The sequence below is a fragment of the Cutaneotrichosporon cavernicola genome, assembly GCF_030864355.1.
Source record: "Cutaneotrichosporon cavernicola HIS019 DNA, chromosome: 3".
NCBI lineage: Eukaryota > Fungi > Basidiomycota > Tremellomycetes > Trichosporonales > Trichosporonaceae > Cutaneotrichosporon > Cutaneotrichosporon cavernicola.
The window spans coordinates 3267743-3295095 of NC_083395.1; the positions used below are offsets into that span (position 1 = coordinate 3267743).

Below are 27353 nucleotides of genomic sequence, written 5' to 3' on the forward strand. Positions count from 1 at the left end.
CCAGAATCTGCCAACATGTCCCAGATCTGCCAACATGTCGAGAATCTGCCAACAGGTCGGAGATTCGGAGGGCATGTTCGGGTTCGGCCAACTCCGCGTCATAGTAGCTGCAATCGGCGTCTATCGCCCAGGGAACATTGCATCATCCTCGTTTGCCAGATTGCCATCGTCAGCATGTGACTCGCAGTTGTTGCTGCCAGGTCCATATGGGGCGAGAAGCGCGCCCAGATGTCACCCAAGCATGCCAGATTACAAGTTGGTGGCTGTGGGAAGCGTGGAGCGGCTAGCAAAGATAGAACAAGGTGGGGGTTTGAAGTGGCACATGACCTCGATCTGTGCCTTGAAATACCACACCGCAATGTGTTCAAACCCCAAGGCAGTACTATAAGCGCCCTCGACACTTGCCACCATCTCTTATCTCCCTCACGCGTACCACATCCCATCTCTCATCAGCATGGAGGTCCCACTGTATCACCACACTGTGCGGGTGTACTCGTCGCCGTCGACTGAATGTCTCCTCCAGCGCCCGGGTGGGCCACGGTTCGCCACGCAGGAGACGGACCCATTCGGCGACCCGTATCTCGTTGGCGTACAGGTCGGTTTCCGGCGGCGGTCCCTCGGTACGCGCCCGGCGTGGGATGACAGCGAGGAGGCACCTGCTCCGACAGGCAGGCGGTGGAGTGTGGCGGCGCTCGAGGTTGGGCGTAAGGCGCGCAACAGCCTGCGACGAGCGAGCCATGGTTCCCCACTCTCTGGCTCGCCACTCGCCAGTGAACGCGAGCGCAGTCTGTCCTTGTCAACTCAAGCTCCGAGCGCGTCCGCGTCGCCAAAGTTTGCTTCAAGCCCTCTCCCCTGCCAACCTGAGGTTGTGGAGGACATGGTCACGGCGCAGGCACAAGAACCCCTCAGCCGCAGGCGAGGGAGCCTGCACAAGTGGTTACGGCACGAGAAGCGCGAGACCAAGCCGGCGTGAGTTGCGAGGGATAAGGGTTACTGACGACAGCGAGTGATAGCGCGAGAAAGTTAACGAGAACCAACACGATCACGTTGTATAGCGGTTGTATGGAATGTACTGATCCACCAAGCTCACAATGGAGCGGATGGCACCGGGGGATGTTGGGTGTCCCGGCTCCCGCTCAAGCTCAGAAGCACCACGTCTCTTCTTTCATCCCCATTTCCATTTCCGCATGGTTCCTGCGCTCCTTGATGAGCTCCTTGCAGAGTGACTTTGCCTTGTCGACCGTACGGCATACTGGTCTACGTCCTGGTCGTAGACCATGTTCGTGAGCTCAGCCGGCAGATGTGTTGAGAGCCGATGCCTGGCGCCAATCCTGCTGTGGCGGTACGGTCGCCGCCGACGGTACTTGCACAGCAGGTCGACGAACTTGAAGACTCGGCGCGTTGGCTCTCGGTCCTGCACCTCCCGTCGCCAGACCCATGAAGGTGTATCCCGATTCTCAGCACCACTGTGCGTGTGCAGTTTGATTGCGATCCAGGCTGGGAGTTGACATATGCGGCTGGGCCACAACTGGCACGCCCACAAAACGCATGAGCTCAGGGCTGATGAGATGGCAAATGACAAATGACGGAATCGGCGCACAACGCGCTCGGCATCACGTGACCTTATATCCGTGCTATAGCCCGTTCCAGCCATGTAACCGCTCTTATTCTATCCCGCACGAGCGTACAACGCTGCGGGCGGTTCCGCACGCAGCTGTAGATACGCCAAATCTGCAGTTGCAACAAGGGCGTGTAGCTCAGTTGGTAGAGCGTGTCATTAGCAACGCAGCGCGGCCGCATCTCGAGACCGCGTTCCAGATCTTGACAAGGTCTTTGGTTCGATTCCTAACTCGTCCAGTTCATTCTTTTTAACCGTGTACGCGTGCTTTCGAGGGCCCGGGTATTGTCTGGAGTCTATAAATGAGCCGACGAGTGTTATGTAGGTGGCGCGGAAATGCATCGCACCTCGTTGCGGAACCGTTCAGCGTCGACTGCGTGCTGCGCAACCATCTCATCTCCTCCCCGCCGCGGCAGCTGTTGTCAGCCTGCCTCCTCAGGCAGGCTACACAGCCCTACGCTGTCCGCCCTGCTTCCGCCTCAACCACACTGTCCAGTACGCGAACGCGTGTGCTGCATTTACATACGGTCCTGTCGGCACGTGTGACCAAGTCGTTGGAGACGCGACGCACGCACGCCGAGGAAGCTGGGTCGGTCGAGGACGGCATGTTACCTCCTCTTTACAGGTGGATCGTCGTCGCCGTATTAATAGTCAGCACTAAGGGTTCCGCAGATCATGAATCCAATTGTTCAGTACGAGAGGTCATGGAGGGAGCTGGGAGCGGGAGCGGGAGCGGGAGCGGAAGCGAGAAATGGTTGGTCTCGTTGTGAGAGCGCAGTTGTCCACGCGGTGCCTCTGAGCGGGGAACAGCCCGGAATGCTGGCATGTGGAACCAAACATGCCCACGCGCCGACCGGTAAACGTGTCGGTGATTCGGACCTGAGGATTGCGCTAGGATTGAATGCTTTGACACATGTACGTTGTAGCCGCTCAGCACCAGGGCCTCACGCTAAATACTTCGGGGCATGGCCCGTACTAGCTTGTATGCCAGCGAACGCCACTTTGCCTGTAGAAGCAAGCACAGCCCCGATGTTTGTCTTGTCTCGCGATCTAAGCATCCATCACTAGCGCAACAACCTTTTGTTCACGCTAATGCCTTTTCATCGTTGTCATCCTCACCACTACCATGGCGACTCCGACAGACCCACCTGCGGCGACCGTGGCGGTCGGGCCCCTCCGATCATGTCAGCCGGCTTCAATCGGTTGGATGTGGCCGGGTGTACTGCCTCCATTCACTGTGTGGGTTTGTAATGAGAAGGGACTGACGGAAGAGACGTATTCTCGGATCAGGGTGGAAGCAATGAGCTGCTCGCGAGCATCCCCGACGTGACGGCTACCAATGTGGTGTGGCCACAGGTCGCGCTGGCAGGTGGATGGCACCTGACTGTTCGCGTGTCCGCCACTTCAGTGACGAACGCAACGCAGTCCATTGTAAGTGGGCTGCAGACCGTATTGCCCTGTCCGCCAGCAGAAGTCTGCTCCTGCATGGTTCGGCCAGTGCCAGGTGGAGGGACCTCGAGCTCTTCAAGCACGTCCAGCACCTCGTCGACAAGTTCTTCTCCAACGAGCACACTTACCAGTACCACTCCCACCAGTAGTCTGCCAACTTCTACCTCGACATCCTCGCAGTCTTGGACATCTACGTTCTCCACTGAATCGCCGCCACCCGTAGGGCAGCCATCTGACTCGACCATGACTGTCACGCAGACGCCGTCGGGTGGCCTCCAGAGCCAAGGTCCCGCCGCGTCCATGTCATCAGACAACACTGGCCTTATCGTCGGAACAACAGTCGGCGGGATCGCATTCATCGGTATCGTCGCTACGCTCCTGTTCTTCGTATTCCGATGGAACACGAAGCGAGACCGAAGGCGCAAGATCCAGGACGAGTTTGATCTCGGCGGCCAAGGAATGTACGACCCAGGATATCACCGAGATGCCAGCGGAGACATGGACGAGGTTGACCACTTCACGCCCTACCCGTTTATCGCGCCGATGAGTTACGGTACCAACGCCTGGGACGTGGACCACGGTTGGAACAATGGACGCTTCGAGGATCCCCGTGCGACAGGAAACGCAGGCGTCCCTACGTTGCCTTCGAACGGGTCGTTCCCCTTGTTCCCCTCTCCGTCTTTGCCATATCCAGTCGCGTCGGAAATGTCTTCTCTGCCATATCCAGTCGCGTCGGAAATGTCGTCTCTGCCATATCCAGCGTCCACGACATTGCCGCCGACACGTGCTGCTACCCGCGACACATCCTTCCCGCCTCAGCCCGAGTCGATGCGCCGAACCGCGACCACAACAGCGCTTGCGGCGGCTGCGGGTCGCGAGAACAAGGCGGAGGCGGAGAGACGACGCACTCGCTCGTTTCACCAGGCTCGGCCCTCGGACTCGGTCCTGCGACCAGGGCCACCGGTGCAGGCAGAGGATGGCGGATTCGTGGCAGATGGCGGTGAGATACCGCCGGTATACCGGCACGAGTGGGAGGCGCAACGGCAGCGTCTGAACCATGGTGCGGTTTTATGAGTGTGCGGGTGGACGGACTGAGATCCAGGCGCTCTGGTGGGGACTGAGATCCAGGCGCTCTGGTGGTGACCGCACGCATCGGTGTTGGCTCTGGCAGTTTGGTTGTCCCGTCAAGTACAGGAACTTTCGAAGCAGCCATGGATACATTAGTGTTATACGTGTTATAAGTACAATATGATGGTACAGCTAGGCCGTGGCGACTTCGACGATCTCGCGCGGCACGTTCACGGGACGGCGGCGCGGGGGTCGTGGCGGCGGCACTGCAGTGCCCATGCTGAACGTTGGTGTACGGGGAGTGACTGCACTGCGCGGCGGGGGCTGGAGGCTGTTACGCTGTGCGCGGCGGGCCTTTGGCGTGGTTGCCCTCGGCGTTGTGGGGTCCGAGCCTGGCACGCATGCGTTTGCCTTGCTGATGTTGACCGGGGCGAGGCGGGAGCGAGAGCGCGTATGCCCACGAGGCGGGAGTTTTGTGAGTGGCGCGCCACCGCGGGTCATGCTGATGACACTGGAACGGTCGCCAGCCTTGCCGTCGAGCGTGAGCTCGGTGATGTTCGGCAGCGTTGGCCAGTCGGCCGACGTGTCGGGTGTGAGGGGGGACGTGCTGTCCATGCTCGAGCTCGAGTACGTGCTCGCATGGCTCGCAACCGAGTTCTCCATGTCGCTACTCAGGCTGTCTTCCCGGCGGCGCGGGGTCGGCGTGTCGCGCTCGTCGTCGGCGTCGGCGTCGGAGCCAAGCTCTTGCACCCTCACCGGAGGCGGGGCGTACGATGCAGAAGGGATGTACATTTCGCCATGTACGTAGCCGTCGCGTTCCTCGGTCTCGGCGACCTCGTGCGGTGTCGGCGGAAGGAGGAGCGACACCTGGCTCTTGAGCCCTGTCAGCTGGGCTTGCAGTGCAGCGCTGGAGCGTTTCAGCTGGTCAATCTCAGCCACGAGAGCTGGCATGGCCAGGTCGAGGCAGCTGCCGTTGTGACTCGACCACCCGATCGACATGTCGTCGCGAATGGCCAGCGACGAAATGCTGTACATGCTAGTCGCAACGGACGAGCGGAGGCGTGGGTTGGAGCGCGCCTGCCGCAACTCGGCCTCCAAGCGGCAGTTTGTCGCCTCGAGAACCGAGTTGCGGGTTTGGAGACCGGCAATCTCACGCGTGGGTGAACGATTCCGAGGACCAGGTATGATTGTGCCGAGGCCGAGACCAAAGTCGCCAGACGTGGAAGGCGAGAGGATCCCGTTGTCGTTCACTGGCGGAGTGAGCGGAGTGTCGCACACGCTCGAGACAGGCGAGAGTAGCGCCGTTGGACAGTGCGAGAGCGAAGAGGTGGACCGCATGCTCTCGTCGTCGCCCTTGCAGTGGGCATTGTGAGGGTTCTTGTTGTCCTCGAGGGCCTCAACACCCTCACCCTCTGAGCCGGCCGACAAGTCGGGTGTGCCACCTGGACTGTGGCGCCAGGGAATGGAGCCGCGCTCAACCCGCCCTGGTAGACCTGAAATGCGGTGGCTTGCCGACGAGCCCCAGCTGGCAGTGGAGAGGAGCGAGTCCGGCCGGGGCGACCCCGTAACAGGGAGGCGCCCGCGTGACGATGAGGGTGTACCCGGGCTCGATGTCCGTGGGGAAGAGGCGTTGGTCCGTAAGCCTGTGGGGTCCACCATCCGAGGAGGAGGTCGGAGCGACGGAAACGACTGCGGTGGTGGCGGAGGAGGAAGGTGCTTGGCCGCCATGGCGCTGGACCGGCGTGGAGGTGGCACCGGAAGCATGGAGTGGATGCGCTGGGGAACGGGGATCTTGGACTGGCGCGACTCGGGCAGCATCGACATGACGGCGCGTGGGGAACGCTCATGCTGCTCACGCTCGGGTTCTGCGTTGAGCGGGGGCATGCGGTCATCGGTACTCCGGCCCTCTAGCGCGGCAAGAGCGGCAGGAATCCCAGGGACCGGCGGGATCTGGCCATTGGGCTGTGATGTCGAACCGGAGAACGCAGCCGCAACCTCGGCATCGAGGAGGAAGTCGGCCTCGCTCGCACGTTTCGACCCCTTGCTCTGGCGCTTGAGCGGCTTGATTGTCGCCGTGCTCTGACGGTTACTTGCTAGTGGACTATGGCCGTGAGAGTTTTGCGAGGTTGGTGGACTGGTACTAGAGAGCGCGTTGTGTAAAGTTGGCGCAAGAATTGTGTGGCTCGTGTGACTCGTGTGTGTCGAGCTCGAGATGACCGTGTGTGTGGTTTGGGTGCTGAGGCGAATGCGCTGGCGTGACTCGCGCTTGACAAGGCTCTTGGCGTCTGGTGGCGTGAGTGCGACACCGATCTCACCAGGCGGGGGTGGCAGCAGCGGCGGCGGCGGCTGGAAGTAGTCGTTGTAGCGCGTGGGAGGAACATCGCCGATTCCCGGAATGGGGCTAGAGATGTTCATTGGTGGCGCTGGCGACGGAGGGTAGTGCGCGTACGAAGGGTGCGCGGAGAGATGGAGGGTTGAGCGAGACGCGCCAAAGCTCGACGTGCTATCCACCGCCCCTCCCTGGTTGTAGAAACGGCGTGGTCCAGGAATGAAGTTTGGCAGCGTCACTGAACTTGGGTACGCTTGACGTGGGAAAGTCGAGCAGATGCCTGCCTGCGAGCCCACTTGCGAGACGGGTCGAGTTGAGGCAGGGCCCATCGGCGAGGTGGGGGAATTGAGCATCGAGTCACGCCCGCGAGCGTACGGCGTGTGTGCGAGCGGCAAGGGGGGGACTGGCCCAGCGTTGTTGTCCTTTCTCCATGGCCGGAGAATGTTGACAAAGCTCTTGCGCTTTGCTGTTGTCAGCTCGGTTGGTGATACAAACTCACGTAGTTCCTTCTCTTTGTCAATCACTGGGGGTTTCAAGCTGGGCATCGACACTTTGCGGCCGCGAGATTTCTTGAAGCTGCAGTCGGCCTTGGTGTCGCCATTGACCTCGTCATGAACGAACACACTGCGTCGTTGCAGCAGTCCCATGGTGGTTGGTAGTGTGATGGTGTTGTGATGGGGGCGCGGGCAACTTGATGGCAGCCATATGTAGCCCAGCGCACCGGGTGTCGATTGCGGGCTTCCGGCATGCTCTTGACGACGAGACAAACATGATGAATTTGTCTTGGATGGTGTGGTGAGTGAGAAAGAAGGGACAAGGAGAAGGAAGTCGTTGGGTGCTAAGAATGGCAAGGCGGCAGTAGGCCAGAGGGATCCCTCGATTCATGAAACTAACTTGGCTTCCCGGCACTGACTTTGGTTTCAGACCAAGCCTGGCTTACAACTCCCGCGCCTCGGGCCAGATGCCAACCCGACCACGGCTTCTCGTAAACTCTGGGCTTGATGACTGCTTCCAGTTCCGTTCCCTGCTCAGCAAACTGGGCCCAGCTGCTTTCTCGGGCGACTGAAACCATGCCGGCAGCCACTTCCCGCCCGTCTGCCCTGACCCGCTTTGGTACGCAAATTCCCCGATCTGTTTGAGTGCCAAGTCGCTCCGCCTGTCATTACAACTACCATCCGCACCCCATCCGCGCCGTGTTCCAGACACCTCGCTCCAGGCCATAGCCTGTATCTGTAACTGCACCCAGACCAAGCTGCTTGCCCAATCGCCTCCGCTCTGCCAGAGCTTCCACTTCTGCCGCCGGCTCCCAAACTCTACAGTAGCTTCTGGTTTGCGTCCGGTTGTGTTGTTGTGAGGGAAAAGAGGCACGGCGCAGTATAAGCAAGATGGCCTTGATACAAAAGTTGTCGACGACGAGAAAGAGACTCGAATCTTATCGGCACATGTCACGCTTGCCCCAGGCGACCGAATGGATCGCGTCGAACGCGTCCTGTCGCGCGCGTCTGACTCTTACGTTGGCTCTTACGTTCCGGTTGCGGGTCGCGAATATCAACCTAGGTCTCGATCCATCCCTGTCAGTCTTCTCGTACATGCGTTTCAGTGGGTTAGCATTAGTGCAACAGTGGGTTAGGATTAGTGCAAACACCGTCGCAGATTCTTTCCAACCTGTCCTCGCTAACCTTGTTTTGGGTCAGGATGTAATGGATGGGTATCCCTCAGGCAGCTTGGTTTGCAGCAGGGCCCTGCGCCACATTATGAAAGCGCAGTTCAAGGGGTCGACACGAGTCGGCACAGTGCTTTCACAACCGCTCACATCTTTTTGTAGTTGACTCGATTGCATGACCATGTGTCTGAGATAAGCAACGCCACGTTCCTGTTGGGATGTACGTACGCTTGTCACATGCGAGGCTTGTATGCTTGAATCTACATGAACTGCATATCGTTACGTGTACATGGTTACGAATCTACTTCCTGCCTAGACGTAGGGGCGGCCGATGAAAGCGCTCAGCGAGCGACGGTTGCTTCCGAGCTCGAGCTCGACGCACACCCTGCGCTTTGGACGCTCGATTGTACCCTCGGGCGAGCTGGTGGGTGTCGACTCTGTCGACTCGTCCGAGTCTGACGGCGTGTTCCCGAGTGACTGGCGCTCAAAGGCCAAGACGAAATCATCCGGCCCAAAGCTCACAGATGTCGCTGGTGTAACGGGAATGCTGGAGAGTGATGGCGGTGCCTCGGGCGGACGCAGGTCGGCTTGCATGGCCGAGCAGCAGTCACTGTCGGCCGACCCTTCGCTCGGCATGGCGTCTGATTCGTCCTCACTTGAACTGCCTGTGAGGAGGTGTGGATCTGGCGGAACGCGAAGAGTAGATGGCGTGAGCTCCGCGTCTGTGCAAGTGCCTGTGCGGCTCTCTCCCTCTTCACTGCAAGCAAGGGAGAAACCCAGGACATTCACACTTCCCCTCTCCCTCTCCCTTCCGATACACCATGGTGCTCGGGCCCTTCGCTGTCCCCAAACTCGCTCTCGCCAAGCTCGAGCAATGTCGGCAGAGCGGTTTCACTGGCGCGGCGCGCGGGCGAACGCATCATGCGGCGATATTTGGCTCGTGGCTGTTGACGTGGACCCCACCCTGTGTGCGCGGCTACGATGACGGGTACAGGTGGTTCGTACCAGGCGCCAGGCATAGGTATCGGGACAATTGAGCGGATAGCGGGCGCCTCGACGTCAGCCCTGCCGTCAGCATTGCTGCTGCTTGACCCACTTTGTGAGCTCCAGTTGCTCGGTGTGTTTACGCCTGGCCAGGCGGTATCCCACCCATGCGCTGCCACCGACGAGTCCGAGACCGACAACTCCACCGACCGCGGCCCCAATGAACGCAGCCATTGACATGTGGGCAGAGTCGGGGCCTTGGGACCAGTTTCCAAAGGGGCCAAGGGGAAGGGTCGCGAGAGCAGATGGGCGCTAGAATGATGAGATCGTCGTGGTGAAGAGTTGAATGCCACGAGGAGATAAGAGGCGGCTCACGACACCGAGCGTGAGCCGTGTTGAGGTGAGGGCGCAACGCCGCAAGGTACCTTGTAACAGTGAGGCTGGAGGGGGCGAGGCAAGTGCGCGCTCGGACACCATCACGGGCTGTGGTTCGAGCAAGTTCGGTCCAGTCAACTGACATGCCTTTGGCTTGTGAAAGACTGCAGTGCTTGCGAGGGAGTTCCCAACCCTTGCATGAGAGCAATGTGAGAGGGTGGCGCCGGATGTGGTTTGTTGGTTCCCGGGAATTAGTTAGTTCGCACGCTCGCTTTTGTGTTGCCGTCCAAACAGCACAGGGCGACTCATTACGCCACGCCGCACTTCCACCTCGTATGCGCTACATCCTCAATCCATGTGAACCCACATACCATACAGCTACATCTAGTTGCCCTTCTTGACCTTCTTGCCGTCCTTGTACTGTCCATTAGCGCTGCCAGCCGGCAACTCACCTCGTAAAAGCCCCTCCCAGACTTGCGGCCCGTCCGCCCCTGTTCGACCATGGAGCGCACCAGCTTGGACTCGCCGACAAGGTAGTCGGGCACGAGGCCGCGCTTGTTGTACTCGATCCAGCCCTTGGCAATGAAGAGGTTGAGGTCGAGGCCGGTGTAGTCGGCCAGCTCGAATGGACCCATGGCTGCACGTCAATACACAATCCATCGGCAATGGGCTCACGGTAGCCGGCGCCGAGCTTCATGGCAGTGTCAATGTCCTCAAAAGTGGCGTCGCCGCGCTCCACCATCTTGAACGCCTCGCGGTTGTACGCAGCAAGGAGGCGGTTGACAATGAACCCCGGCCTGTCCTTTGCAAGCACCGCTGTCTTGCCCATCTTCTTGTTGACGTCGTAGACAATCTTGATCGTCTCCTCGGTCGTTTGATCAGTGCGGATGACCTCGACCAGCCGCATAACTGGAACCGGGTTGAAATAGTGAAGTCCGCAGAGCACGGCCTTGCGCTTCTCGGGAAGGTGCTCGAAAATGTCAGAGAGGAGGAGTGAAGAAGTGTTGGAAGCCAGGATGCACTCGGGCTTGGTATTCTTGTCGAGGAAGTCGAAGAGCTCCTGCTTGATCTTGAGGTTCTCGATGATCGCCTCAATGACGAGGTCCGCACCCTCGACAGCCTTGTTGCTGGAGTCAGTAACGGTCAATGATCACACCCACCGGTCGGTAAATGTCTTGATGTTGCTCATGACGTAGGCGACAAACTCGTCCATGTTCTTTGGCGCGATCTTCTTGGCGATGCGTGCCGCCGACTTCTTGATGATGTCAAGGCCGTTGCTTCCTGTTAGCTCCACCGCACAGCCAGCTCACTTAATGGCCTTGTCGTTCACGTCGACCATGTGCACAGTGTAACCGGCCTGGGCCGCGATCTGGACGATACCAGCTCCCATTAGGCCAGCGCCGAACACGACGATGGTCTTGATGCCCCCGCCTGGCCCCTCAGCGAGGTGACGGGCGACAGCAGCGAGACGTTCAGCAGCACTAGACATTGTGATGAATGTGATGGGATGTGATGGAGAGAGTGAGGAGAAGGAAGAGAATGAAATAAGCGCGGCCTTGTGTCCCCGGTTGGGGTATCACCGGCCGGGTATCATTCCAACCGAATTTCTTTGCTTCTCAACACTTTCCACGTCGCCATTCATGGAAAACCTCTAGCATCCGCCTGTCTCACTCCATCCCTCCGGTCCTTACGGCCGCACGTCCGAGTCGGACCAGCATGTCCGAGAGCTATGGCCCACTCGGGCTCCATTCTGTCCCCCCATGTCATCCCTTGGGTATCTCGACGAGGCCAAGGTCGATCACGCCGGAGACAACGGCCTGCCCACGTCCATATATATCTTGCACTTCCTAACAGCAGCTGACTGAGTTGCTCCTCTCTGCCGTCCAGTCACAACCCCTGCCTGTTTCCATTGGCGCGAGCTCCGAGACTAAGGAGATCGCCATGTCCTCGGGAAAGCGTGGTAAACCCACCGCCGACGGCCGAGTAGGCGACGCAGAGTGTCAATGGATACAGCTCCCTCGCCTCTTGTGATGACGACTGCATACAAATTGTCGCCCTCCTTTCCATCCGCTCACGCCCTTCTTACACGCGCTTGGAGGCAACCTGTCGGTCAGCCAAGTTGAAGCCCACACTCACAATCTGGAACTCGGCAGCAGCGTCCTGGGGAAGCGCAGCAACACCAATCGCCGTGCGCGCGGGCAGGCCGTCCGCGAAGATGGCTGGGTACACCTGGTTATCAGCTAACAGATGGCATCACGGCCGTAGCTGACACACACCTTGTTCAAGCCAGCGAGGTTGTTCTTGTAGTCGTTCAGGTAGATGGTGACGTTGACGACTGATGTCAGCGTGGTCGTGCACAGTCTCACTGTCAGTGAGGTCCAGTCCAACAGTCGCGAGGCGCTCCTTGGCGATCTCGAAAGCGGCAGGGGTCTCGGCCTCAATGCCGCCGGGGACGAGCTTGCCGTCCTTCTGCCCAATCACGCCTGCAAGGTACACGAGGCTACCGGTGACAACGACGTTGGAGAAGACGGCAGAGCCGCCGGCCGCCTTGATGATCTGCCTGGTGGACATGTTTGTGCTTTGGATGGAGGGGTGTGAGAATGAGAATAATGTGGGCAGCGCGGTGTGACCTCTGGTTTATCTACAGGCGACTCTGGCGTGGATGACGCCATAACCTCGGATCATGCCGAAACTCTGCGAACCGAGGTGCAGAGAACCACCACAGCTGCAGAGCATCACAAAGACCAAGACCAAGGCATGCATCGAGTCGAGTCTGCGGAGCATCCTGGCCAACACTGCACGGTAATAGAATCAACCCCAAACCCATCTCAAGCAGAACACGAGAGAACTGCGGGTACATGTCGCAGCTGGAGCATGGAGCATTGTTATGCACCGTCGGTCCCGTCAACCCAACATCCCTTGGCAACCTCGCCAGCACGCACTGCCGCTGCCTTGTCTTTCCAGCCTCGTTCTTTCCAGTCGTTGAGCCACTGTCGTTCGGGAACACCAGCGGCTATCACCTCCGCCTCGTGCGCTAGGACAACCCACGTGTCGTCGCGGGCGTGGAGGCCAGTCAAGCGGGAGAGATGATCCAAGCTCGCTTTGGGGTCGCCGTGGAGTTTGCGCCGGCCAAAGGTGCTCACGCGGGCGTGGCAGGGACATGGCTCGTACAGGCTACGGTGGTGGCCCGAGTCGCCGCCGAGGACCATGTCTGGGTGTCAGTCACCGTCGTACTCCTAACTGTCCACCGCCTGGTTAGCTACTGACAAGTGTCGGGACCTGTCGTCGTGCGCACCACCGCGACACTGTGCCCCGGGCAGTGCTGTCGTCAGCCTGTCCTGGGAGGGAACCCACTCCAGGAGCTGGCAGGATAACAAAGCTCCCATCGCCGAACACGTCGTGGCCCTTGAGTGGGAAGTTTGTGATTTGCAAACTGCCCTCGGGCATCTCGGATAATCGAGCAACGCACTCGGTGGACTGGTCACCCACGTACTCGTCGAATCCTGCCTTTAAAGCCTGGAGGGTTCCGCGACCCACGTAGATCGGCACGTCCGGGGGAACAGTGAGCGGGTCACCCGAATGGTCCCAGTGGTAGTGCGAGAGGTAGACTGCCGCAGGGGCCAACTCTGGTGGGAGGTCGCGTGGGAGCGACAGGCGGACGTCAGGCTGGGTGGACCAGGTGCGGCCAACGTTGTGCAAGTCAGAGCGCATTCCAAGGTCCTAAGCGTCAATCTGGGAGGAAGACAGAGTGAAGGACCTGGAGACCCACCCAGAGGTAGTTGCGCCCATCCTTGCGGATGACGAAACACATCACAGGCGGCGTGACGGCAGTCTCCGAGGTCGTCGCGTACCAGTCGGCATGGGTTCCACGGCTGAGGAAGCCGTTGTTCACCATGAGGACCTGCGCTGTCCCCGAGCCGGGTAGCATGTTGTTGAGCTAGGAGGTGAGAAAGGGGTGTTAGAGACAAGACGCAGTAGACGGAGCCGGAGCAGCATTGCGGTTCACAGCGGCTAGAGAAAGCCCGCAATCTCGGACTTGGCCGTCTCTCGGTCAATCGGCAACTTGGTCTCCCAACTCTGCTGGAGAGAGAGCCCGGAATTCCGCCATGGGTCGAGTTTGCGTGACAGCTTCGACCCGTCTACTGCAACGCGGAGGAGCGCGTCAGTCGCACCGCCAAACACGTCCTCACCAGCCACCAACAGCTTCTTGGCAGAGCACAGCTGTCCCATAGCTTTTGTGCGTTCCAGCCTCGCCTCATATCACGACGCTTCCCGTCAAAGCAAGTCTCTGTCTCCACATCTGTCTAATGCATACATTGGGTTGAGTGTTGAGTAGATGCAGACGCAAAGTGGACGCGACGCGCCACGCGTTAAACCGAGTACAGAGCGTTCTTTAAAGCTCAGCCCAGAGGTCGGTTGAGAGATACTTTAATCCAGAGTCACACACGACCATTGCGACCGTCTTGCCCTTCATTTCACCCTGCAGCACCTTTATTGCTGCAGCCAGGTTGGCGCCGGATGAGAAGCCACCGAAGATGCCCTCCTTGGTCGCCAGCATGCGAGCCGCTTGACGAGCCTCGTCGCCAGTGACCTGGATGTACCCGTCCGCTTGCAGGCCTTTGAGGAACGCGAGGTCGGGCATCGAGTATCCGCCGCCTTGGATAGGATGATCAGGATTGGAAACAGTTTGCCCAGCGAGCACTGCTGCGCCCTCGGGCTCGACAACGAAGCACTTTGCTTCAGGGTTGAGTTCCTTGAGCGCTCTCGAGACGCCTGCAAACGTCCCACCAGAGCCTGCAAAGTCGACGAAACCATCTAGTCTCCCGTCCGTCTGTTCCCAAAGTTCGCGGGCTGTACCGTTGTAGTGCGAGCGCCAATTGCCATCACGCGCAAACTGGTCCGCACGGAACGCACCTCGCGCCTCGGTGATCTCCTTTGCCTTGTCTTCAACCAGGGCGAGGTCGCCGCCAGAAACTTGCCCCGGAACCGACCCGGACAGCTGGTCGACCAGCACGACCTCGGCCCCAAGTGCAGCCATCATGCGCGCACGTTCGGGCGAGTTGCCGCGCGACATGACCGCAATAAAAGGATATCCTCGGATACCGCAGATGATGGCCAGTCCAGTGCCTAACGTCAGCAAGAGATAAACTGTTGGCGCACCCATGTTTCCGCTTGTCAACTCGACAACCGACTGGCCTGGCTTGAGCAAGCCACTTGCCTCGGCCTCCTCGATAATACCGCGCGCCGCTCGGTCCTTCTTCGAACCTCCTGGATTGAGGTAGTCGAGTTTGGCTAGGATTGTCCCCTCTAGTCCGAGCGAGGCGGTGATGCGGTCGAGGCGCACGAGGGGCGTGTGCCCGATGGCGTCTACTGCTGAGGCGAGTACCTTGTCTCTATTGCTCATGGTGATGAGTACAGTGATGAGGAGTGAGTGAGTGAGGGATGTTTGAGTGGTGGTTTAAGGGTTGACGGGTGAGTAACCCGACCGAGCTGGAGATGATCGGCATTCTCCGACAGTTGGAATGCATGGATAACGGAATAATCATCCTGTACTCGAAGCCAACGACTACTTGGCAGCAGCAGCGCAGTCCTCCATACCGGGGATCCAGACACTGTCCACCTTGAGCTTATCGTTGGGAACGAAGCAGTCCCGGATCGTGAAATCCCACACATCGTTGCCATTGACCTCCTCCCCATGGGTCTGGCAGCCGATCGCGACCGAGCTGCCAGGCTTGTAGTAGCTGATCTTGTCGCTGTCGTACGTAGGCGAGGAATAGCAGTCGAGACCTTCCTTGACGAACGTGTTGTACCACCCATTGTCCCAGCCGTTGCGCTTGGTGACGGCCGCCGCGGTGCTGTCATCGAGGTTTCCGCGGGGCGAGAGGATACCGTGGCCAAGAGTGGGAGCGGCCGAGACCGAGACGAGCGCGGAAACGGTAAGGAGGGCAGCGAGGGGGAGCATGCTGTATGTCAGCTGGTGGTGAGGGTTATCCTTACATTTGGACGTTGCTTGTGATTGAGGTTGATAGAGAAGATTCTATTCTCAGTCGCCCATCATCCCGCCCCTTTTATGCGCAGCCGTTGACTGGAACATTCACTTCCGCTGACTCGGATGGCCAGATCGTCTTCCCACGTATTCAACACAGCTGTGCACAGCTTGGTAAGTATTCCTACTCCAGGTCCGAACGGAAAGGTAGATACTTGTTTCCATCTTGAGAACGGGTGCCAGGCAATTGATGATTGGCATTGCGCTCCGACTTTGCGGAGAACAATGTATGTTAGTAGAGAGTGACGGCGCACTAACTGTGCGGATGTCTTGTCCGAAATCTACGCAGGCAAGGTAGTAATGCTGTGTGCAGCACCGCACGACGCGGTCGGTATAAGCGGCTGTTCCCCCGATCTGAGATGGTTAGATGGGACTAGTGGTCATTTAGACTAGCAACAGTGTCTTATGGGCCAAGACAGACAATTCATCCTATTGTTGCACAACTACCGGCTTTTCCTCATACACAGCTGCACTTCCCAAACCCCTTCACCAGCAAGCCCCAGGTACAGTACTCTCTCTCCTCTCCCCCGGTAGGCACAAGATACCCGCTTAGAAGATCTTGTCGAGGAACTTGTTCCAGAGCGACGTGGAGACCGGTGGGTTTTCCTTGTAGTAGGCGTCCAGGTCATCAAACTCCTGGAGGCGCGACGTAAAGTCCATGTCCTCGAGACGAACCGCCTTGGTCTTGTACCTGATCTTCCAGAAGATGAAGCAGATGGCGAAGAACGCCAATCCAAAATAGCAGGTGAAGAATGACCGGAGGTCCCAGCCGCCCTTGGTGAACACCTCCCAGCCCTGGAAGAGGGTGATAATGACGAGGAAAAAGACGGAGCAGTACGCCCATGGAACGGTGTAACGCGTTCGCCACGGCAAAAAGGTCTTTGAGTTAAAGCCCTGCTTCTTGAGGCCGGCGTGGAAGCGGATGCCCAAAATATCCATGGCCGCATAGTTGATCATGGTTGCGACTGACGAGAGGTCGATAAACCAGCCAAAGACAGTGGCGCCGTTGTTGCTGAGCTGCATAAAGCTGAGGCAGAGTACGGCGAAGACAAAGTAGAAACAGTTGAGAGGCACTCCGTGCTTGTTGGTCTTGGCGAAGAACTTTGGGGCTTCACCACGGAGGGCCATCGATTGGAGGATGCGCATCGAAAGATACACAAACCCGTTCGTGCAGCTCGCAGCAGAGGTCACACAGACAGCATTGAAGATGTGCGGGAGGACCTTGATTCCGAGGCGCTTCCTGATAGTCAGCATGAATCCGCTTGATACTTTGAATCTGCCCACTTACATGCCAACGACGTAAGCTGAAGCGTTCGCACCAACGCCGGTCTCGACCGACTCGATGAGGAAGGGGTCGTTGTACGGGACAAGTACGCCAATAGCTACGGCGCCGAGGACGAAGAAGACGGCGAGGCGGAAAACGATGGCCTTGACGGCACGAGGAAGAACCTTGCGGGGCTGGACGGCCTCGGCTGCGCACATGGCCATGGTGTCTGGCCCGCCCATGGAGAACGCTGCAATCTTGAAGACCTGGAAGAATCCCAAGAACCGCCCCATTGCACCCTTGCTGTGATATTCGGCAAACAGCCCAGGGTTCTTCCAGTACCGGAAGCCGATACGGTCGTGCTTGGGGTTGCCTCCGAGCATGACGATAAAGGTCATCATCAGCAGACCGATAATGAGGAGAACCTTGAGCGACGCAAAATACTGCGGTTAGCCGTGACCAGAGGAGACATTTACGAATTCTGACTCTCCAAAGAACTTGACATGGAAGACGTTGAGTACCGTGACGATTGCCAGCGTCATGACAATCCATGCCGCAACGTTGACGTCCGGCAACCAGTACTCCATCTGCAAGTCAGCCTCATTCTTCACGATCTCTCACCAAACCGCAAACAGCGATGATATCCGCGCAGCCGAACATGAGGCAAGCGTAAATGTAGTTCCACCCAATTGCAAAGGAAGCTGCTGGGTCGAGGTACATGTGGGCCCAGGCAAGGTGGCCGCCACGGATGGGCATGAATGCGGCCATCTCACCCGCACAGAGACAAACTCCCCAAAGGATGAATCCGAACAGTGTGTACCCCAGCAGCGACCCTAGAGGGCCGGCATAGATGAGACTGCGAGCAGATCCAATAAACAGGCCGATGCCGACGGCGGACCCGATACCAATCAACTGGATATGGCGGCTCTTAAGTGCGCGCACAACGCCAGTGTCGTCCGATTCGTCACGCAATGTGCCCTCGAGCCCGGTATGATGACCTGGCACTTCCTCGACTTGCGCGAAGCAGTCGGACTTGCTGGCGACCTCGACGTCCTTCTCTGACATGGGGGCGTTTGGTTTTCCAGTGTTGGGAGAGAGAGGGAAGATGGACATCTTTCGTCTTTGTATGTAACGTGGTCATTATGTGATCAGCAAGCTCATTGAGCCCGCTTGTCGGTGGGCAATGCAACGCTTGGTTTCCCAACGGTGCGCCACCTCCTGGCGAGTTGGTGTTTGAGTGGGGATGCTGCACGTCGTTCCTATCTCATGCTAGCTGAGCCGATATGCGACTCCATCCTACCCCACATGCCCATTTGGGTTGCTGTCGCCCTGAATAGCCGATTCAGTGGCTTGGCTGGTCGGCTCGCGCTCGGCGACCCCAACGGCCAGACGGTGATGGGAACTGAACAAAGTGCCTCACAACCCGGGCTGTTCCTCAGATCTCATCAGCTGCCCTGCAAAGGGTGGGCAACTGATGCTTCTCTCTGAACCATCCACAGCCCGTTTATCCGGATTTCACAATGACAAGGAACCAGCTGAAACGCCTATCTGAACTCCACCGTTCTCAGCACGTATAGAATGTCTGAGGAAGAAGGGAGCAATGGTCGGATAGCGCAAACGACAGATCACGTGTCGGGGTGAGGTGCTGTATGCGTTGCACGCATCTGGGTGCTGCTTGCCAAGTCGTGCCCCTCTACATGATTTGGGGTGTCACCTGACTCACCAGGACGCAAGCTCGGTTCGAAAAAGTAGAGAGCGAGCGTCGGGCTGACAGCAGGCGTCTAAGTGGGATCGGCGGCGATACATTACCAGATACCTCACCAGCATCGCGTGCATACGACGCGAGGCCGCTATATGTACTGGGGAAACCAAGCTCCGTACCCGTGAGCCGCCCATCTCCACACCATAGTACGATCGCGCTCCGCCCTGCTCACCACCGCACAGAACCTCCTCGTCTCGGGGCATACGACGTCGTCGCTCGTCTCGACAACGATCTCGAGTGGCTCATCACCCCTGTGAGAAACACGAGTATACACGGCTTTGCATTACCTTCTGACTGCATGGCATGTGCCTACATGTTCTACGCCCTTTGATGCGGTTCTAGCTCAATGGCAAGGCTGCAGGCGCGATTGCAGGCTGTCTTTTGTCCAGCGGCCGGCAACCAAACCAATGTGGCACCCTGATACACGTACTCCCCAAACTGGCATCTCGAGGCATTTCCAAGTGGCCGACTAATGAAGGACGATGCATATCCTGTATGAGATATATTCTTGTTTTACTTGTTTAAGCATTCTACAATACAAGGCTTCCCAAAGACCGACGGGTTTAAACGCGAGTCTGCTTGATAGGGACCGACGAGGCGGACGAAGCGTCGTCGCGGAGAGCGACCGACTTGCGGCCAAACCGCAGAAGGCCAGTGGCCCAGAGGGCTCCGATGGCGAGGAGGAAGACACCGACGGTAACACCGGCGCCGATTCCACCAGCCTTGGTTGGCTCCATCTGCGAGGCGGCGGCGGCAGCGGCGCCACCCTGACCGGCATTGGGCTGGGACGATGGCGAAATGGTAAACTCCATAGACTTGTCGGCAGTCGTGACGCGCGTCTCGTTTGTCGAGTAATAGTTGCCGCACATGTAGCCATCTGGCTGCGTCCAGTTGTCTACGAGCTTGACATCGGCACACTGGAAGTTCCAACGCTTGTTGAAGCCCTTTCCGGGGGGACCGTCGGCCTGGTAAACGACCATGACCGTGGCCTTGTCGCCGGCCTTGAAGCCCTGGGAGGCAAAGTCAGGGCCGTTGGCGCAGTAGTGACCGGATGAGAGGTCGGCGACGGTGTACTCGCCATAGGTCTTGAACTCGTAATTGTCACCACCGTCCCCCTCGATGTACTTGCCCCAGAGGAAGTTGACGTTGTCGGTGGCCGCGTGCTGGCCGAAAGAGAGCTTGCCACCAGTGAGAGGGTAGTCGGTGAGGGGGCCGTTGGCCGAACCGCCACAAGGCTGCTTGTGCGTCGAGCCCTCAACCGCTTCACGTCCCTTGGGGAACATGAAGCTGATGGCTGCCGGGGCCTATTGGATTAACCACGATGGAAGGGAAATCACGATGGAAAGGGAAACTCACGTTGGCGTTGACGCTGGAGGCGTAGCGAGGATCAATGGCAACCATGGTTGATGCTGTTTTGTTTGGTGTTCTGGATGAGAGATCTGGAAAGGTGTCTCATGAGGATCGTTGTTATATAGTACAGTACTTTGCACAGTATGGAGTCGAGAGCTGCGGCCGACGAGGTGCTTGGCAAGTCTCTCGGACCCGTACCCAGGCAAGGCGATAGGATGGGGAGAAGGGCATTTTCTTTCGCCCGGTCTTGCTGGGAACAGGAACGACTAGATGACCCGGACCGTTGGAGCGGGGTTGAGGCGGCAAGGCTGCCATCAACGCCACTGCTAGGTCACGAGGTATCGTTATTCACCGATTACAGCGGAGAGAGGTTGGCGATGGACGAACAGCGACCATCGAAAATGCCAAGAGTTTCCGGAGTCTGAACCGGCCGAACATGCGGGACCGAAGTCCGAGATGGTTACGAGTTACCGATATTGGGCGAGGTCCCACCTTGCACATTGGAAGGCTCGCCAGACGTGCAATGTCCATCGTGCCGCACGGTATGCATGTACGGGAAAGATTCTGCAAGATTTTTAGCATGCTTAGTCTTGTGCACTCAAACTTGGGTCACAGCAGGATTCCGAGCAAGATATTTTGGAGAAAGGTGTATTTCAGGTGGCCAATCACCTGTTATCAGATAAGGTCGGCCGATGTTCATGTTGTTTGTTGTCACTTGCAATCCAGTGGGACCCCATTGGCCGTAGAGGCCGTGGATTCTCTCACCAAAGAGCACGTCCATGACTCCCAAATCGCCACGGCCCCCGGGCCGCCAAACTTGTCGGGCACAGGTGGCCGATACTCGGCGTATTCCGACTCTCTTCGGGCCCAGCTCATCCATCAACCGCGCTTGATGACCTCGCCCCTGGCCTCTACCGTCATACCCATACCACCTTGGTGTGGATTCATTCCGCGGGCTAGCCGACGTTGTCCTAGCCAACCACTGTGCATTCCGAGCCTCTCTGGTGAGGATTCTCCGTCAACCACTGCGCTTTCCGAGCCTCTGGTGAGGATTCTCGGTCAGGTGACAGTGGATGTGTGACGTTGGAGGCTTGGCTTGGCTTGATGAGCGTGGCCGAGTAGTCATTGAGCTTTGAAGATCAGAGAGGTTTGGAGAGTGCGGCGGCTTGGGAGTAACGGTGTTGGGCTATTCCGAGAAGGCGGGGCCTGTCTCGGGAACCGGCGGCGATGAGATGATGGTTCACTGGCGGCTTGGCGTGCAGGCTAGCGCAACGCTACGCCGGAGGCTGCCGACTGAAAGGGCCGACTGAAAGGGCCACCCGTGGGTCTGAAGACTCGTCTACTTCTCGGCATCGTCGACAGACAGCCACGTGGAAACGGAATCAATATCGCCCACGTCGCTTGGCGCAATCACGTGATCGAGATGAAAGTTGGGCCTGGAATATCCATGATCCGCGGATCTGCGTGTTGGTTACATCTGTGATGTATCTTTGTAAATACTGACGCCATATTGTATTCACTATGACCCGGTTCATTAACAGCGGGGACAGCGGGTATAGCGTCACGCCTGGGATCAGTCAGCTTTGCTCATAGCGCTTAACGCGCTCGACTTGGGAGAGCCGCTGAGGGAGCAGGGCGGCGGTTAGTCAGGGATATAGCTAGACGAGACCCTGAGTCACATGGCCCCACGCGGAAACTCATCAAAATTCTCAAAACCACCATGGGTGATGGCTCGATTTGCAATCTTCATATCTATACACTTGGTCTGGACAGTTGTTTGCAAGCATGGCTGTTATCTAAGAGTACTTTGAGTACTTGTGCATCATCGAGAAGAGTACATCGCAGATTGACTGCCGTTAATAAACGATCGGAATCCAATGTCTGGTACAAGACATGTGCGAGGCACGGCCCTGGTTTGTAGCTCCGGAGCGTCGGCAGACTCGGCGGTGGGTGGCACGGGGTTGTGGACAAATCTCAGTAGTGAGCACACCATCGCAATCGCTCGCAATTCCACTGTAACAGTCAGCCATTGCCCTGGGAAGCTGGTGTATATGTTCCATGTCGTAGCTCCCTTCTCGTCTGCTCACAACTCACAAACCTCACAGCGATGGACACGACACAACCACCAGTGGAGAAGCAGGTGTCGCTCGACGCGGAGGAGAAGGGGACGTCCGCCGTCCACCCAGAGGAGGTGGGACACTTTGCCCAATCAGACAACCTCCGCCGCAGCCTGAGTGCTCGGCAGGTTCAAATGGTGAGTCTATGAGCCTCTGCCGCCGCTTACGGGCTAGATCGCTATCGGGGGCACCATTGGGACTGGGCTGTTCCTCGGCACCGGGAAAAGTCTCGCCACAGGCGGTCCAGCAAGTATGTTGATCGCCTACGCCATTGTCGGAGCGATTGTTTTCGTGACAATGCTCTGCCTCGGCGAGATGGCCGCGTTCGTCCCTGTCGCTGGGTCCTTCTGCACATATGTGGGAAGATGGGTGGATCCGGCGTATGGATTTGCGTTGACGTGGAATTACTGGTTCAACGACGCAGTGTCGACAGCGTCCGACTTGGTAGCCCTCCAGCTCATCCTCGAGTATTGGACCGACAACTTCCCGGGCTGGGCGCTCAGCCTGATCTTCTGGTTTGTGCTCGTTGGCCTCAACCTCTTGGCTGTCAAGGTCTATGGCGAGGTCGAGTACTGGCTCAGCCTGCTCAAGGTCATTACGATCATTGTTTTCATTTTCATGGGAATCGCCGTCAACTGTGGCGCCAACACTGAGCACCGCTACATCGGAGGTAGCATCTTCAACAAGGGCGAGGCGCCGTTTGTCGGTGGTATCGGCGGGTTTGCGTCCGTGTTCGTCACGGCGTCGTTCGCGTACGGCGGCACTGAGAGCATCGCCATCACGGCCGGCGAGACAAAGAACCCCACCAAGAACATGCCGCGCGTCGTCAAGAATGTCTTCTGGCGCATCCTCCTGTTCTAGTACGTCTCGTTGCACTTGCTGCTTGCTGACTCCAGCATCCTCTCGGTCCTCCTTATCGGACTCAATGTCCCGTACGACTACCCGAAGCTGAACACCAAGTCGTCGGCCACGTCGCCGTTCACGATTGTCTTCCAGATGACTGGTGCAAAGGCGGCTGGCAGCGTGATCAACGCTGTTATCCTGACCTCTGTGATCTCGGCCGGCAACCACGCCCTGTTCGCAGGTGCCCGTCTGCTGTACACACTCGGTAGCGAAGGTCACGCGCCGCGTTTCTTTGCGCGGCTCAACGGACAGCGCGTTCCGTGGATCGCGACTATCGCCACTGCTCTCGTGGCTGGGCTGTGCTTTGGCAGCTCGTTCATTGGCGCAGGAACGCTTTGGAACTGGCTCCAGAACCTGGTTGGCGTCAGCAACCAGTTGAGCTGGATCAGCATCGGTATTGCAAGTATCCGCTTCCGCCGAGGGCTCGCCAAACAGGGCAAGACACATCTCCTTCCCTTCAAGAACTGGACATACCCGTACGGCCCTTGGATCAGCGTCATTCTCGGTTCAGTCCTCGTTCTGGTCCAGGGCTGGAGCTGCTTCAGCCCAACGTTCAACGTGGTCGACTTTGTTTCCTTCTACATCGAGCTGCCAGTTATGCTGGTCATGTTCATCACGTGGAAGTTGATCAAGCGCACACGCTTCGTTCGTCTTGACGAAATGGACTTTGTCACGGATGTCCACACGGCGGAAGAGGAAGAGCCAGACGTGCCAGGCCTCAAGGGCAAGATGCAGCGGTGGTTCGCTTGGGTGCTGTGAATTGTATCATAGATAGAAAAACTAGAAGAATAGTGTGTACAAATGTAATCTACTCTGGGCGGAATACGAAGCCAGGGAAAGTGGGGTCGGCGTTGTCGAGGTAAAACTCGCTGCGGCCCATGAGGTGCGCCATGCCCGTGATGCGGGGGACGCAGCCGGGGAACTTTGTGGGGCTCGCTGCCTCGGCGTCAACCGAGGCCACGAACACTGTGTTGATGATAGACGCATGGTGTAGGTGACCCTTCCCGAGGCCGAGCTTGCCCTGGGCGAAGAGCATGGCTGTCCGGGCAGACGTGCCAGATCCGCAAGGTGAGCGGTCGACGGCTCCCTCGGCGTAGACGACGACGTTGCGCTGGTGGAGCTCACCGCCCTCCTCACTGAGAGGCTCGTAGAAGCACACACCGTAGAGGTAGTCGTGGCCATGTTCCGCGGCGGTCGACTTGAGCGCGGCCTTGATCTCGCGACCGAGGGAAACGAACTCATCGTGGTCCTGCGGCCGAACCTTCATACCCAAGCCAGCGACGTCGACGTAGCCGTAGAGCGCTCCGCCGTACGACAGGTCGGCAACGACATCGATGCCCCGGCTCTTGACAGGGACCTTGATTCCCGAGGCCACGAGGTAGGAGGGCACGTTGATAAAGTCGACACTCACGGGCTTGCCGCCCTCGGTGCGCACAGCCGCGACGACGCGCCCTGAAGGCACGTCGATGACAACGTCCGTCACGCCGTCGGCCTGCTTTGGCTTGACGAGGCCCGTCGCAATGGCCCAGCATCCGAGCGCAATGGTACCGTGCCCGCACGCCGTGGAGAACCCGTCCTTGTGCCAGAACAGCACGCCAAACGCCGCTCCCGAGTCGTTAGGAGGCACAATGAAGCCGCCGTACATGTCGGCGTGACCACGGGGCTCGAGGCACAGCCCACGCCGCAAGACGTCGAGCGGGTGGTTCGGGGTCGCCATGATGTTGAGCCGGCGCTCCATGACTGTCGAGCCGGTAGTTGTGCATTGCTCGGGCAGCTCCGAGACGATGCGGAACGGCTCGCCGGCCGTGTGCCAGTCGTCGCTGCGGACCCAGATGGGCTTGGGGAATGCAGCCGCGGCAGAGGAGGATGCAGTGGCCGTCATGGTGGATGTGTATACACGTCAGAGGGTTCGCATTACTTTAAGAGCGACTGGGAGTACCGATGAGGGCGGTAACCAACCGCCCACCTCGGCATTCTCGCCTTTACACCATGTAACGGCGACTCCGAACCAATCATACCGGTTTCTAATCGACGCGTTGAGGGAGACGAGTCCAGCACTGAATGGAATGTCACTAGTCGATAGAGAGACGAGTCATACCCCAGCGCCTAGTTGAATGCTCTTCATAGGAGAGTCAAGAGGTCATTGGTCAGCGATCGGCGATCAACGCTGGGTCGGCATTTTACCAACACACATTAGATGCATGACCTCAGCGCGTCCCAGCCTCTAGTTTGGTCCTTTCGAACCAAGCTGGCTGTCAGTTGCCGGAACTGAATCGGTTCGCGACGGAAGAGGGTCGGAGAAGAAACCGTAACATATCGGTTGAACCCGTACAGAGCCTTAACAATGCCGCGGAATACTAGTTGCGCCTCCTGATCAACTTGTGAAGATTCATGGCCCAAGCTACGCCAGCAGTCCCTTCTCGCGCATCTCCCGCACGCCCGACTTGGTCCCGCCCTTTGTGCCCAGATGCGTGTCGAGGAACAGGTCGGTATGTCCCTCCGCGTCGTGGTTGTACAGCCAGAGCTGCGTAGATGGGTCGCTCCACTGGTTCGTACTCCGGATATAGTGCTCTCCTGTGAGTGTCGCCGCCATGCCCGCATCGCGGGCGACTTGGTCCTCGCCGTCGGGATCTGGCGTAAGGGTCTATGCCGGCTCGCCTTGCCCACCATCAACTCCTTTCGATGCTCACAATGCCAAATACGCCCGTTCAGCGCACTGCGCGCCTGTACCTCGTATGCGCGGTCCATCCGAATCTCGGCGAACAGTTTGGTGAGGGTCGGCAAGTCCTTGGGGCTACTGGCACGGGCGAGGACACGGCCGAGCGCCGCTGCATCCTCCATGGCCATCGCCGCTCCTTGAGACATATACGGCAGCTGCGGTCAGCTCGGGTTGGCCGTAACAGCCTGGCCGGTCACACTAACCATTGCATGGCACGCATCGCCGAGGATGACATATGTTCCTTTGGGGTGCACCCAGCTCTTGAGACGCTCATACCCCATAAGCTTCCACTTGTTGGTCTTGTCGATGAGGCTGATGATCTTTGTGAGCCTGCGTCAGCAGTCTCTCCACTTTTCGAGCTCACTTGGGGTCCCAACCCTCGTAGTTGTTGCGCATCTCACCGATGAGCTGTTCTTGTGTCGCAGTCGGGTCGATTGGGCCCTCGTGCGGGTGGCTCAGCACCATGTTAAAAGTCTTGCCGCCGCTGATAGGGTAGCTCATGACATGTCGCTCGGGGCCGATCCAGAGATGGAGGTCGGGTTTCTCGACGAGCGGTCGCAGCTCTGGGTCGCCAAGCAAGGCGTCCATGGGCACCGTGGAGCGGTAAGCGCAGAACTGAGTCTCCTTCGGTCCCGAGTCGTTGCCGTTCAGAAAGAAGCGGCGGGTAACGCTCTTGAGACCGTCGCAGCCAAGAATCAGGTCGCCATACACAACAAGTCCACTCGTGGTCGTGACGGACGGCACGTCAAAGTCAATACTCTCAATGCGCGACTTGACATGGATTGTCGCGCCCAGCGCATGCGCCCGCTCGACAAGCGCCTCGTGCAGGTGGGCGCGGTGCACAACCCAGTACGGTGCACCAAAGTCGGCTGCAAAGTTGGGTACGAGGTGTGTGACTCCGATGGCCTCGCCTGTCTGCCAGCGCCGGAACCAGATGTTATGTGGCTCGACAGCTGAGGCACGCAGCTCGTCGTACACGCCCCAGCTGCGGAGAAGGCGCGTGACGTTGGGCGTGAGCTGGATGCCAGCGCCGACCTGGTGTTAGCGGGTCGGTCCAGAGTCCAGACGGGGAGACTGACCTCGCCGAGTTTGGCTGCCTGTTCGAGGACGGTCACCTTATGTCCCGCTAGCGAGCAGGAGATGGCGGCAGAGAGTCCGCCGAGGCCGGCGCCGACGATGACGACGTGGAGGGCCGTGTTGCTGCCGCCGCCGTTGGTGTGGCCGTTCGAGTTGTGGACTGTCATTGATGAGTGCGAGGGCGAATGGGAGAGAGATGTGGGGCCACTCCCAACGATGTGGACTTCTTATCACGTTGTTTCTTGCGTGACGGGGAAAGCACTACCGTCAGCCAGCACCTTGAGTGACCGAGCGGCATCCTCGGTAAGTGGCGCTTGGGGCGACTGACGAGCGGCGTTCTACTGGGAGCACATGATGCTTCTACCCGGGTAGCTCAATCCGCTGTCTGCTGTTGCGAAGCCACAATATGCCGGATGATTGATAGCAGAAAGATGTTGTGACATCCGATCTATCCGCGGGTGTAAAGGGTGGAATGGTGGGCACTAGTCATCCGCACTCACGCAACACATTCCTTTGTCTCCTCTCTCTCTCTCTCTCGCTTCCCACCCCACTCAGTGCGGCGTTCATCTTGGACAACATGATGCTTCTCGTCCTGTTCAGTCAACATGCCGCGTAACATGTCAAGTTGG

At 58.4% G+C, this 27353-nt stretch overlaps 14 protein-coding genes across 14 annotated transcripts; 3 read left to right on the forward strand and 11 right to left on the reverse strand.

Annotated features, from left to right (window-relative positions):
• Positions 1–454: 454 nt before the first annotated feature.
• On the forward strand, positions 455–1010 carry CcaverHIS019_0312340 (uncharacterized protein; the record flags this gene model as incomplete). The annotated part of the gene is made up of 2 exons (XM_060599768.1): positions 455–969; positions 1004–1010. 2 exons carry the CDS (start codon positions 455–457, stop codon positions 1008–1010), a joined length of 522 nt encoding a protein of 173 aa, XP_060456429.1.
• Positions 1011–3310: 2300 nt separating this feature from the next.
• CcaverHIS019_0312350 (uncharacterized protein) lies at positions 3311–4141 on the forward strand (the record flags this gene model as incomplete). The annotated part of the gene is made up of 1 exon (XM_060599769.1): positions 3311–4141. The coding sequence occupies one exon, from the start codon at positions 3311–3313 to the stop codon at positions 4139–4141; it is 831 nt and encodes a 276-aa protein (XP_060456430.1).
• Positions 4142–4327: 186 nt separating this feature from the next.
• On the reverse strand, positions 4328–7111 carry CcaverHIS019_0312360 (uncharacterized protein; the record flags this gene model as incomplete). The annotated part of the gene is made up of 2 exons (XM_060599770.1): positions 4328–6930; positions 6964–7111. The coding sequence occupies 2 exons, from the start codon at positions 7109–7111 to the stop codon at positions 4328–4330; spliced, it is 2751 nt and encodes a 916-aa protein (XP_060456431.1).
• Positions 7112–8439: 1328 nt separating this feature from the next.
• On the reverse strand, positions 8440–8763 carry CcaverHIS019_0312370 (uncharacterized protein; the record flags this gene model as incomplete). Its single annotated transcript, XM_060599771.1, has 1 exon — positions 8440–8763. The coding sequence occupies one exon, from the start codon at positions 8761–8763 to the stop codon at positions 8440–8442; it is 324 nt and encodes a 107-aa protein (XP_060456432.1).
• Positions 8764–9870: 1107 nt separating this feature from the next.
• CcaverHIS019_0312380 (uncharacterized protein) lies at positions 9871–10975 on the reverse strand (the record flags this gene model as incomplete). The annotated part of the gene is made up of 5 exons (XM_060599772.1): positions 9871–9906; positions 9939–10123; positions 10162–10613; positions 10647–10763; positions 10797–10975. The coding sequence occupies 5 exons, from the start codon at positions 10973–10975 to the stop codon at positions 9871–9873; spliced, it is 969 nt and encodes a 322-aa protein (XP_060456433.1).
• A 593-nt stretch (positions 10976–11568) lies between these two features.
• CcaverHIS019_0312390 (uncharacterized protein) lies at positions 11569–12057 on the reverse strand (the record flags this gene model as incomplete). Its single annotated transcript, XM_060599773.1, has 4 exons — positions 11569–11589; positions 11623–11715; positions 11763–11821; positions 11853–12057. The coding sequence occupies 4 exons, from the start codon at positions 12055–12057 to the stop codon at positions 11569–11571; spliced, it is 378 nt and encodes a 125-aa protein (XP_060456434.1).
• A 314-nt stretch (positions 12058–12371) lies between these two features.
• On the reverse strand, positions 12372–13414 carry CcaverHIS019_0312400 (uncharacterized protein; the record flags this gene model as incomplete). Its single annotated transcript, XM_060599774.1, has 4 exons — positions 12372–12697; positions 12754–12808; positions 12841–13206; positions 13256–13414. 4 exons carry the CDS (start codon positions 13412–13414, stop codon positions 12372–12374), a joined length of 906 nt encoding a protein of 301 aa, XP_060456435.1.
• A 465-nt stretch (positions 13415–13879) lies between these two features.
• CcaverHIS019_0312410 (uncharacterized protein) lies at positions 13880–14890 on the reverse strand (the record flags this gene model as incomplete). Its single annotated transcript, XM_060599775.1, has 1 exon — positions 13880–14890. The coding sequence occupies one exon, from the start codon at positions 14888–14890 to the stop codon at positions 13880–13882; it is 1011 nt and encodes a 336-aa protein (XP_060456436.1).
• Positions 14891–15052: 162 nt separating this feature from the next.
• CcaverHIS019_0312420 (uncharacterized protein) lies at positions 15053–15448 on the reverse strand (the record flags this gene model as incomplete). Its single annotated transcript, XM_060599776.1, has 1 exon — positions 15053–15448. The coding sequence occupies one exon, from the start codon at positions 15446–15448 to the stop codon at positions 15053–15055; it is 396 nt and encodes a 131-aa protein (XP_060456437.1).
• Positions 15449–16081: 633 nt separating this feature from the next.
• Positions 16082–17861, reverse strand: CcaverHIS019_0312430 (uncharacterized protein; the record flags this gene model as incomplete). Its single annotated transcript, XM_060599778.1, has 4 exons — positions 16082–16772; positions 16821–17239; positions 17273–17383; positions 17418–17861. The coding sequence occupies 4 exons, from the start codon at positions 17859–17861 to the stop codon at positions 16082–16084; spliced, it is 1665 nt and encodes a 554-aa protein (XP_060456438.1).
• A 1260-nt stretch (positions 17862–19121) lies between these two features.
• Positions 19122–19959, reverse strand: CcaverHIS019_0312440 (uncharacterized protein; the record flags this gene model as incomplete). The annotated part of the gene is made up of 2 exons (XM_060599779.1): positions 19122–19862; positions 19915–19959. 2 exons carry the CDS (start codon positions 19957–19959, stop codon positions 19122–19124), a joined length of 786 nt encoding a protein of 261 aa, XP_060456439.1.
• A 2056-nt stretch (positions 19960–22015) lies between these two features.
• On the forward strand, positions 22016–23687 carry ALP1 (uncharacterized protein; the record flags this gene model as incomplete). Its single annotated transcript, XM_060599780.1, has 3 exons — positions 22016–22162; positions 22200–22885; positions 22922–23687. 3 exons carry the CDS (start codon positions 22016–22018, stop codon positions 23685–23687), a joined length of 1599 nt encoding a protein of 532 aa, XP_060456440.1.
• A 49-nt stretch (positions 23688–23736) lies between these two features.
• On the reverse strand, positions 23737–24810 carry CcaverHIS019_0312460 (uncharacterized protein; the record flags this gene model as incomplete). Its single annotated transcript, XM_060599781.1, has 1 exon — positions 23737–24810. One exon carries the CDS (start codon positions 24808–24810, stop codon positions 23737–23739), a length of 1074 nt encoding a protein of 357 aa, XP_060456441.1.
• A 519-nt stretch (positions 24811–25329) lies between these two features.
• Positions 25330–26891, reverse strand: CcaverHIS019_0312470 (uncharacterized protein; the record flags this gene model as incomplete). The annotated part of the gene is made up of 5 exons (XM_060599782.1): positions 25330–25559; positions 25619–25802; positions 25851–25977; positions 26012–26682; positions 26727–26891. 5 exons carry the CDS (start codon positions 26889–26891, stop codon positions 25330–25332), a joined length of 1377 nt encoding a protein of 458 aa, XP_060456442.1.
• Between the last annotated feature and the right edge of the window lie 462 nt (positions 26892–27353).